The sequence below is a fragment of the Nelusetta ayraudi genome, unplaced genomic scaffold, assembly GCF_046127955.1.
Source record: "Nelusetta ayraudi isolate G7.1 ecotype Tasmania unplaced genomic scaffold, CSIRO-AGI_Nayr_v1 ptg000026l, whole genome shotgun sequence".
NCBI classification, from domain to species: domain Eukaryota; kingdom Metazoa; phylum Chordata; class Actinopteri; order Tetraodontiformes; family Monacanthidae; genus Nelusetta; species Nelusetta ayraudi.
Window position 1 is genome coordinate 3,066,908 of NW_027466076.1, and position 11,426 is coordinate 3,078,333.

General features: G+C 47.7%; 1 protein-coding gene across 1 annotated transcript; it reads left to right on the forward strand.

Annotated features, from left to right (window-relative positions):
• Positions 1-31: 31 nt before the first annotated feature.
• On the forward strand, positions 32-10,324 carry LOC142890190 (phospholipid-transporting ATPase ID-like). Its single transcript, XM_076029052.1, has 27 exons — positions 32-154; positions 332-390; positions 495-608; positions 1,047-1,145; positions 1,250-1,311; positions 1,742-1,814; positions 2,390-2,460; positions 2,545-2,627; positions 3,200-3,358; positions 3,522-3,610; positions 3,699-3,892; positions 4,500-4,708; positions 4,939-4,982; positions 5,074-5,239; positions 5,493-5,681; positions 5,775-5,890; positions 6,358-6,522; positions 6,667-6,778; positions 6,876-6,981; positions 7,137-7,287; positions 7,388-7,574; positions 7,764-7,987; positions 8,574-8,657; positions 8,768-9,013; positions 9,138-9,276; positions 9,374-9,504; positions 9,918-10,324. Exons 1-27 carry the CDS (start codon positions 100-102, stop codon positions 10,152-10,154), a joined length of 3,564 nt encoding a protein of 1,187 aa, XP_075885167.1. The 5' UTR covers positions 32-99; the 3' UTR covers positions 10,155-10,324.
• Positions 10,325-11,426: the final 1,102 nt, after the last annotated feature.

Consider the following 11,426-nt stretch of genomic DNA (forward strand, 5'->3'; position numbering starts at 1 on the left):
CAACTCTGCTCCCTCCTTTGTTTCCTGCTTCTTCTCCTCCGCCCTCCTCCCTCCTCTCCTGGTCTTCCAGGTGTGAACTATGGAGACGTTGAGCTGAAGATGGGCTGCGCATCCACACACTTTGCCCGCCTCCTGAACAGGGGGAAGCAGGAAGGTGAGCTCGCCGCCCTGGTCATGTGACCCGACAAAAAAAAAACCTGCAAATAGAGAGAGGAATAAACAGCGACGCTGAGAGCCAGATTCAGCCGCTCGCCGTCACTGGCTGACCACCAGTGGTCAAACACACTCACACACACACACACCCCTGAGATTCTGACTTTGTCTCCCACAGAGACGGAGCGACTGGTGCGGGCCAACGATCGAACCTTCAACCTGTCTCACCGCTACGCTGTGAGTGGAAAGAACAACAACACAGAAACAAACAAACAAGAAAACCCAAAGGTTTGTGTCTCCACCTGTGACCTTGACCTTGACCTCTGTCTGCCCCGCTACAGAACAATGGCATCAAGACCTCCAAATACAACATCGTCACCTTCCTCCCGCTCAACCTGATGGAGCAGTTCTTCCGGCTGGCCAACGCCTACTTCCTCTTCCTCCTCATCCTCCAGGTTGGTCTTCTTCAGCCTGACTAACAGTCAGTAGCTGCGCTTCCATCACAGTTTTTTGCAAGATAAAAGCGATATTTCTAAAGGTTCAACAAAGTGCAATTGCGATTTGGAGGTGTTCCCGTTGAACGGTGTGAAGCGCCTAAGCCGCGATTCTCGTAAAATTTTGTCCCTTGAGATTTGCAAGAATTACGTTTGCTTTGGTTTGTTTACGTTTGCTTGCTGTCAAGAACGGCTGTTGTGCTTTCCTCTCATATTTTTACACCAACAACCGAAATACACATTTGTTTCCAAGTAGTCCGAGCAACTTGGTGCATAAAGTCAAATATTTTCCTCTGTAATTTTCTTCTTGTGAAGTAGACACCAATAACCTTTGCAGGCAGGGCACTATTTGAGGATTCTATTTCAAAAACACTCACGTCTGCGTGTGTGTCGGTGCAGTTGATCCCAGAAGTGTCCGCACTGGACTGGTACACCACGGCCATCCCGCTGATCTTCGTGTTGGCCGTCACATCAGTAAAGGACGCCAACGATGACATCGTGAGTGCATCACCGCCGCCAAGTTCGACCGCGGCGCTCGGCTGACACGCAGCTCAAACTCTCGGCTGTCTCTTCTCCTCTTCTTCTTCTTCCTCTCTGGGCAGAACCGACACAAAAACGACAATGAGGTGAACAGCCGTACGGTGAACGCCTTGGTGGACGGCCAGTGAGTCGCACATTTAATAATGATAATAACTGGGGACTTCCTGTTGATTTTTTCGGACAGCGTGATGTCACTGTATGAATTGTGAGCCCTGATGAGGCAAACAAACCAAGACTTTCCTACTGGACACAGGGGCAGTGTTAGAGAGCAGATTCTTCATTTCTTTTTTCATTTCATCCTGTTTCTCACCACTCTTAACCCGTGTGCCAAATTTGGTGAGTTTTTCAGCATATTCAGGGGGCCAAACACGTGTAAGAACAATAATAACAAAGACATATTAAAACATGCAATTCGGTCTTCGCCCCCTAGCAAATCCCTTGCAGAGTATATTTTACAAATCACACAAAATTGGGGGAGTGTCGTTGTTGTTATTGTTGTTGTTGTTGTTGTTTTGTGGCACGACGTGCTGACGTGTTTTTCTTCCCGGCTGCAGGCTGCAGGAGGTGGAATGGAGCAACGTGCAGGTCGGAGACATAATCAAGCTGGAGAGCAACCACTTTGTGACGGTGAGCGTTCAAAAAAAGAAAAGAGTCTCGTCGAGTTTCCTCTCTTGCTGCGACCTTTGACCCCGGCTAGAAGGCCATAAAGCAAAGTCCACATGGGGATTATTTTATTATTGAGATCAATAGAGAGTAGAGAGAGAGAGAGAGAGAGAGGGAGAGACTGAACAAAAATAGAAAAGCAACACTTTTGTTTTCGCTCCCATTTTTCCTCAGCTGAACTCAAAGGTCTAAAACGTTTTCCAATACTCAAAACAACCATATCTCTCCAATATTGTTCACCAATCTGAGATTTAAATCTGAGATTATTTGAGATAATCCATCCCACCTCACAGGTGAGGCCTATCAAGATGCTGATTAGACAGCGTGATTATTGCACAGGTGTGCCTTTGTTTATCGTGCGAGTGTTGCTGTTTGCAAACCGTCATGAATGGACTCCTCTCCTCTGGTGTAGAGCAGGGGTCACCAGCGTGGTACCCGCGGGCACCAGGTGGCCCCCGAGGACCACATGAGTAGCTCTCAGTTGGTGACTCCTGGTGTCGAGGGCGACGGCTCTTTTATCTGATCTTCGCTGTTTCCAGGCCGACCTGCTGCTGCTCTCCACCAGCGAACCGCTCAACCTGGTGTACGTGGAGACGGCCGAGCTGGACGGGTCGGTGTCTCGCTCACACACACACACACACACACACTTCTGTATATAGACTTGATTGACAGGTGACGGGTGTCTCTCTCCCAGTGAAACCAACCTGAAGGTAAAACAGGCCCTGACTGTGACGGGCGAGCTGGGGGACGACTTTGACCGACTGGCTGCCTTCCAAGGTCGGGTGGTGAAAACGGGCAAACACAGACACATACATACAAAATAACAACAAAAAAGCAACCACAAAAAATTGCCCCATGTGATCAATCAACGGGATAAAAAAACCAGAACTCAACCTGTTGTTGCTGTTGTCTACAAAGTTTATTATGTTTATCAGACAAACATGTCAAAGACGATGTTGTGCATGAGGGATCCGCACGCTGAAGTTCATTAATCCAGGACAATAAATTCCTGCCTTGAGTTTTTTTTTTTTTTTTTTTACTTGTGCCTGTTTCTCTTCATGTGGAAAATCATTTTTCATTATATTGGATTCATACTATTTCAGGTCAAACAACACTTTGAACACTAAGAAATCAAATCAAATATTTCAATTGTAATTATGTATCATGTAATAATTATAATTATATTATCAACATAATAGAAATTCAAATCAACTACTTTCTTCTGTGATTTTCCTCTTGTGAAGTAGTCACAAATACCTTCTGCAGGTATAGCATTATTTTTGGGTATTATATTTCAAAAACGTGTGTGTGTGTGTGTGTGCGTGCGTGACGTGTTGTGTCTCCCTCAGGCGAGGTGCGCTGCGAGCCTCCCAACAACCGGCTGGACAAGTTCCAAGGGACGCTGAACCTGGACGACCAGATGGTGGCGCTGGACAACGACAAGATCCTGCTGCGAGGCTGCACCGTCCGCAACACCGAGTGGTGCTACGGCCTGGTGCTGTTCGCAGGTACACACACACACAACACTCATGAATTGTATTGTATATGGTATGGTATATCATATCGTATATCGTATTGTATCGCGCAACATATTCTACATCGCATTGTATTGTATTGTATTGTATTGTGTATTGTTTCTTGTTGTCATTCGACCTGCTTGAACACCTGAAGGTCCCGACACCAAACTGATGCAGAACAGCGGGAAAACCACCTTCAAGCGGACGAGGGTGGACGAACTGATGAACATCCTCGTGCTGTTGGTGAGTCTGAATTTTAATTTTAATTCTTTTCAAAAACAGACTGTGTGTGTGTGTGTGTGTGTGCTCAATCGTCTCCCCGCCTGCCCAGATCTTTGGCGTCCTGGCGGTGCTGTGCGCGATCCTCACCGTGGGGAACTTCCTGTGGGAGGAGAGCGACGGCGAGGCCTTCACGGTTTTCCTGCCCCGCCTGGCCGACACCAGCCTCTCCCTCGTCGTCTTCTACAACTTCTGGTCCCACGTCATCCTCCTCAACATGCTGGTGCCCATCTCCCTCTACATCTGGTGCGTCTTTCTTACTGTGCTTGAGTCGATTTTTCAGGTACAGAATCTGTACTTGTATTTCTTGTTACTTGTGACTCCGTACATTTGTACACAAATATCTGTCAGGGAAACATACTTTTGTGGTTAAAAGTGTTTAAAAGATTGAAATTCTGTTCAAAGCCATTCACTTATTGGTTCTTGTCGATGTTGTTCCTTGAAATGGAGATATCGTAGCTCTGCTGTTGTGCAGTTGAATGGTAATGTGGATGATATTTTAGAGACTGGAGACTATTTTACCTCGGACCTCGGCTTTGGGGTCACTGTTGAAAACTTTTTAGCACAGGGAAAATAAACATGTAAAAAAAATTAACGTTGATTATTGTTGTCAAAAGTGTCCACATCCAATAATGTCTCACTGGTCAGAACTCTTCCTTATTACAGATGGGTTGCACTGTAAAAACATAGTTTTGGGAATAGCAAAGCTGTTCAATGATCCAGATGCTCTTCAAGACCTTTGACCTTTGACTACTTAATTACTTAACTCAATACTTGCAAAATTATCATTGAAGCCCCCCCCCCCCCCAATTATCTTTACATAATAATAATACTTTTTCCGTCTGTGCTGCAGCGTGGAGTTCACCCGCCTGTGTAACAGCTTCTTTATCGACTGGGACCGCAAGATGTACCACGTCAAGAGCAACACACCGGCCCAGGCCAGGACCACCACCCTGAGTGAGGAGCTGGGCCAGATCGAGTACATCTTCAGCGACAAGACCGGCACCCTGACGCAGAACATCATGACCTTCAAATGCTGCTCCATCGCCGGCACAGCCTACGGTCAGCTTTGGTGTTTTCTTGTTTTTTGTAGGGAATGCACCGATACCGCTTTTTTACAGTATGAGTACTTTCATTTCAGCCCCAGTATCGGTACCAATACCCGATACTGGTATCGGTGTCGGTGCAAACCTACTTTTTCGTTTTTGTTTTGTTCTTCTCCTTGTGTCTGCACCCAAAGCTGGTTGGAGGTGCAGAGGTGATGCTTCATTCTGTCCTTCTGTGTGATTCAGGGGAGCTGCTGGATTTTAATGGACACAGGCTGGAGATCACCGAGGTGAGAGCGGCTGCTGGAGGATCTCTTGGACTTCCTTTTTTTGTGTGTGTTTGTTTTTGATCCTCTTTACTGCGTCTTTTGCTCCCTGCAGAACACCAAGAGGGTGGACTTCTCCTGGAACAAGCTGGCTGATCCCACCTTCGTCTTCCACGACGACCGCCTGGTGGAGGCGGTGAGGGCGGAGCAGCAGGAGGCTCAAGCATTCTTCCGCCTGCTGGCTCTGTGTCACACCGTCATGCCTGAGGAGAAGACGGAGGGTGAGGATCCGTAGGGGGGAGGGAGGGTCTGCTGGAACCGACCAGCGGCTGGTTTATTGCATATTGTATATCGTATCGCATCATGTATCTTATTGTATATGTTATTGCATTGCACATCGTATTGTACTGCATATCGTATTGTTTCATGTATCCAATCAGATGTATTGTGTCGTTTATTGTATCGTATATCATATTGTATATCGTAGGCCCTGGTGCTGATTCACCTCCTGCTGCTGCTGCTCTGTCCTTTCAGGGAAGCTCTCCTACCAGGCCCAGTCTCCTGACGAGGGCGCTCTGGTGACGGCGGCCAGGAACTTTGGCTTCGTGTTCCGCTACCGCACGCCGGAGAGCATCACGCTGATGGAGGCAGGCCAGAAAGTGGTCTACGAGCTTCTGGCCGTTCTAGACTTTAACAATGTGCGCAAGAGGATGTCAGTCATAGGTGAGAGAGGGAGCCTGAGGTCTCGACAGGTGGAGTTGCTCAGCCTGGACTGGTCTGCCCATGACGGTGTCCTACTCTCCTGTGTTCTTACAGTGCGTAACCCTAAAGGTCAGCTGAGGCTCTACTGCAAAGGAGCTGACAGCATCATCTTTGAGAGGCTCCACCCATCCTGTCAGCAGCTGAATAAAGTGACCACAGGGCACCTGAATGTGAGTGATGCCATTGGATGATGGGGGGAGAGGTGGGGCAAAATACATTGTTCCTCCACTTGTTTTGGTACGAGAATTGTCACTACTTCGTGGCTTCACATGGGAGTGAAATAATAAAGGACATTGGTGTGAAAGAGAAGAAGAAGAATTTGAAAGTGGGAGAAGAAGCTGATAATAGTTGAAGGAGATAAATAGATGAAGGGACAGAATCGCAATATTATCGTGTATTGTATCGTATTGTGTATCATACCATATATCGTATCCTATATTGTATTTTTTCCTGTATCTTATTGGGTATGGCATCCTATATTGTATTGTGTATCATACACTGTATCTTATTGTATCGTATTGCATATTGTATTGTATCATGTATCGTATCATATTTAGTATCGCATCCTGAATTGCATATCGTACCATGTATTGCATCGTGAGGATATGTGACTCCCACACCTTCTCCTGACCCACAGGAGTACGCTGGCGATGGCCTCCGGACTCTGGCTCTGGCCTACAAGGACCTGGATGAGGATTACATGGTGGAGTGGAGACGGCGCCACCATGAGGCCAGCGTTTCCATGGAGGAGAGGGAGGAGAAACTGGACAAGCTGTATGAAGAGATAGAGAGAGACCTGCTAGTGTGTACTGTATTGTGCTCCACCACCACCTGACACAGATCCGATCTGCACACTGACCTCTGACTTCTTCCTCAGTCTTTTGAGTGCTTTTCCATCGTTGACTTTTTATATTTATGGTGCATCACTGTAATGTGTGACCTTCAGCTGCTGGGAGCAACGGCGGTGGAGGACAAACTGCAAGACGGAGTCCCACAGACCATCGAGCAGCTGGCCAAAGCCGACATCAAGATCTGGGTGTTGACGGGAGACAAGCAGGGTCGGTAGCTCCGCTCAATGTGTGCATCAAAGAGTGCACAGAACTCATCAGTCTGTAGTTTGTCACAAAGTCTGTGTGTTTTTATCCGTAAAAACAGAGACGGCAGAGAACATCGGCTACTCCTGCAACATGCTGAGAGACGAGATGGACGACATCTTCATCGTGGCAGCCAGCACATCAGAAGACGTTGGAGAGGAGCTGCGGTGAGTCTTGCACACTCAGAGGAGCCGGAGGAGAAGCTGGAGGAGGAGCCGGAGGAGAAGCTGGAGGAGAAGCTGGAGTTGACGGTCCCACTGGGAGGCAAAGGGAAAAAGAAGAAGGAGCAAAAGCATGCGTGACGCTCTGCGGGTCATTTTAGGAAAGCCCGGAAGAAGATGAGTCCCGGATCTTCTGACGAGCCGAAGGTCAGCAGGAGCCGCTCGGGGCTGCTGTGGCTGAAGGCGACTCAGACGGTGGAGGAGGAGAAGGTGGACGGACAGTACGGCCTCATCATCAACGGCCACAGTCTGGTCAGTCTGGATGCCCTGAGCTTCCTCGACCCCTGACACCCTCTGACCTCTGACCTCTGACCCCCCACCATGACCACCTCTTCTCTGTGCCTGTGTCCAGGCCTTGGCTCTGGCGGAGCCGGAGCTGGAGCTGGAGCTGCTGAGGACGGCCTGCATGTGTCAGACGGTGATCTGCTGCAGGGTCACCCCTCTGCAGAAGGCTCAGGTGGTGCAGCTGGTGAAGAAGTACAAGCAGGCCGTCACCCTGGCCATCGGCGACGGAGCCAATGACGTCAGCATGATCAAAGGTCCAGCAACCCCTCCTCTTCCTCTTTTTTTAAATGTTTATGTGAAAGAGTCAAGCATTACTTAATCTAATGGACATCAGTGCAAGTGCACGGTTAGCAATATTGCAACTTAAAGTGAATGAAGGAATAAAGTTACTGCAGTTGGAATGAAGTACTGAGAAGTCTGGGTCTCCTCCTGCTCCACTGCAGCCGCTCACATCGGCGTGGGCATCAGCGGCCAGGAGGGCATGCAGGCCGTCCTCTCCAGCGACTTCTCCTTCGCCCAGTTCCGCTACCTGCAGCGCCTCCTGCTGGTGCACGGCCGCTCGTCGTATTTGCGCATGTGTGTCTTCCTGCGCTACTTCTTCTACAAAAACTTCACCTTCACGATGGTGCACTTCTGGTACGCCTTCTTCTGCGGCTTCTCCGCGCAGGTAGGTTCGGCTTGGAGTGGGAGGTTTGGGGGAGGGGGTGGGGGGTTTCAAGATCCAAACCACAAGAACTTTATTTGTCAAATGCTCATACTGGATGTGCAGTGAAATGATGAAGAATGATTAATGCTTATGACGAGAGACCGCCGTGCAACAGCAAACTTAAGGTTTTTAATCTGGCCCCCCGAACTTGAAGAAAATAGGAAGTAAGTCATAAAATAGCTGCATTTCATCAATATTTTTTCGGTGTTTTAAGAGACATTTCAATAAAGAGCTAAATATGTTGGGGCTTTAAAGACATATTATTGTTGATTTTCAAATGAAATTGAAGCGTATAGTTTCTGCACATCCAATGATATATTTTTTCCTCCTATGAGGTGGGTCACCAAAACACTCCATCCATCTGCTCCTACCCCTGCCCCGCCTCAGTCAAATTGTTGAACCCATTGTGGCCCACCAGTCCAAAACTTTGCCCACCCCTTTTCCAGAAAGTTCAACAAAACTCTGTCGGCAGCCGGTGAGAGAGAAGGGAATTTTACTGTTTTTACTTTTTCTCCTCATGCTCTCGACGTGTGTGTCTCTCCCTCAGTCGTTGTATGACGACTGGTTCATCACCATGTACAACACGGCCTACACGGCGCTGCCTGTAATCGGCCTCAGCATCTTCAACCAGGTAATTCTGCAACATTTTTGCAATTTTCGCACCATTTGTTCCAAACCTCCGGCTCCGAACTTCCTGACTCTGACTGACTCTCCCGTCTGGGCCGCCGCTCCGTCTCTGAGGACGTGAACGACCGCTGGAGCTTGCTGTACCCGCAGCTCTACGGCCCCGGGCAGAAAAACATCCTCTTCAACAAGAAGGTCTTCCTGCGCTGTGTGCTGCACAGCTGCTTCACGTCGCTGCTGCTCTTCTTCATCCCCTGGGCCGCCATGCAGGACACGGTGCGCGGCGACGGCAAGGACATCGCCGACTACCAGTCGTTCGCCATGCTGGAGCAGACCTGCCTCCTAGTGGTGGTCAGCTTGCAGGTGAGAACGGACACGGAGGAAAAGGGGAGTCAAGCTGCAGTCAAACTCTGGACATTCACATTCGATAGCTGTGGGGGGGGATTGTACTGTATTGTATATAAATGTCTTTTGCGGTCTCCTGCAGCTGTGCCTGGACACCAACTACTGGACGGCCGTCAGCCAGTTCTTCGTCTGGGGCAGCCTGACCGCCTACTTCGCCGTCACCTTCACCATGGACAGCAAAGACATCTACTTCGTCATGAACTCCGGCTTCCCCTTCGTCGGTGAGCACCCACGCTGGATCAGCCTTACCAGTGTCTCCTTACCCCCACCCTCTCCCTGCTCCTCCCCCTCGCTGACGGTGTTTGTCTCCCCCTGCAGGCTCGGCAGGGAACTCCCTCAACCAGCCCAACGCCTGGCTCACCATCCTGCTGACGGCCTTCCTCTGCATCCTCCCCGTGGTGGCCCTTCGCTCCGTCTACCTGCTGCTGTGGCCCACCGTCTCCGACAAGGTGGGACGGACACACACCACCGTGCACACACAAACACCATACATCACATACCACCACACACACACACCAAAACAAGGGATCCAGCAATACCGTTATCAGTATCGGGTATTGGTACCGATACTGGGGTTCAGTACTCATGCGACTCATACTCGTAAAATACTTGCATGTATGTGACAATTTTGTTAAATTTGGGTTTGTACTGCCGTGAAAATTATTCTAGTAAAACATGCTGAGCAATGTTGTTCAAATAACAGAACGTCTGTGGAAAGCTAAAAAAAAAAAAATCTGAGTAATTCTATAATGTATAATGGCTTTATGAAGTACTCAGTATTGGTATTGGTGAGTACTGAAATATAAATACTCATACTCTACTCAGTGTATCAGTGCATCCCTAAAAAAAATCTCCTCTCCAGGTGAGGCTCAAGACGCGTGAGAAGACCCTGCTGACTCCGCCCCCTCAGCGCTCGCTCCCCAAGCGCTACAGCACCCGTCGCTCCAGCTACGCCTTCTCGCACTCGAAGGGGTACGGCGACCTGGTCACCTCTCAGAAGTTCTTCAGGGCCAAGAGGAGCAGGCCATCCCTGTTCTCCCAGGACCAGGCTGCTTTTGCCCAGAACCAGCCTCAGACCTACAGCACCATCATCGAGTGACCCTCACCCCACCCCGCCACTACTTAAGCTGATTTTAATAGCAACTAAGGCGGTCAAACGATTAACTTTTTTTAATCAGGATTAATCGCAGAATCTTCATAGTCAACTGTGATTAATTGCGGTTTGAATTGCATGTGTAAAGTTCTGTGATCTTGCACTTCAAGGCAGTTTGAACCTTGAATATGGGTTTGTAAAAGGGACAGAAATGCTTATGTTGGGTTCACACCGGATGCCTTTTTTGTTTTTTTTACTTTTTAAGTCCAACTTTACGTTTCGAACATTTAATACCGGCAACATTTTTGTCTGCACCCTTTTTTTTTTTTAAGTCACAAAAAGAAAAGAGATTCATTTTTAATTTGGGATGTTGATTAATGTAAGTATTTTTTTTTTTTTTTTAAGTATTTTAAGTATTTTATTTTATTTTTTAAATTTTGGTTCAACATCTCTGGCTTTAATTTTCTTCCACTGTGCCGTTTACATGTGTCTCTATTCATTTCAATGCATATTTATTGTCAGTGTGTTTTTAAAATGTTTCTTTTTAAGAGCACAAAATCAAAGGTAGAGTCAGATTAAGTTGAATAAAAACAGAGAAGTCCTCAAGAAGATGAAGCTGCATTTTGAAGTCACACATTTATACATTTCAAGTCTAAACTCAGGGCGTCTCAGAACCAAAGACAAATAAAAAATTTTTTTTTTACAATCCTGTTGTTTACATGATTGTTTACGGAAAGATTGTATTTTTTCCTTTTTATTATTTTATTGTCAATGTTTTCTTTGATTTATTTTCACTCCTTTGTAGTTTCGCCACCAGGGGTCAGTATTGTTCCTGTAAAAAATATCACCCAGCTCTTATCTTGTTCGTCTCTGATTATTTTTCATTCAGTGGTTATAAATGCAGTTTTATTTTTGGGCCACACACAGTGCCCCCTCTGGTGCGGAGGTGCAACAGTCCATGTTGTCAGTGTGACTTATGAAAACGTATTATTTAATATTTCATGTCTGCTCGGCAGCTTTTCTCTTCGAATACACCTGGGCAGCTTCCAGGTAGTGGAGCGAGAGAGGCCGCGACAGTGAGAGAGAAAGAGAGAGAGAGAGAGAGAGAAAGAGAGAGAGAGAGAGAAAGAGAGAGAGAGAGAAAGAGAGGCCCTGATTGGCTGCTGCCTCTCACCTGGACTCTATTGCTTTACCAGCGGGTTCAAAGATCGCTGCAGTGTTTGCTGAAGGCTAGCGCAACAAGTCCAAGTCCAGCGTTGGGGAGTCAAACCTCTCCCT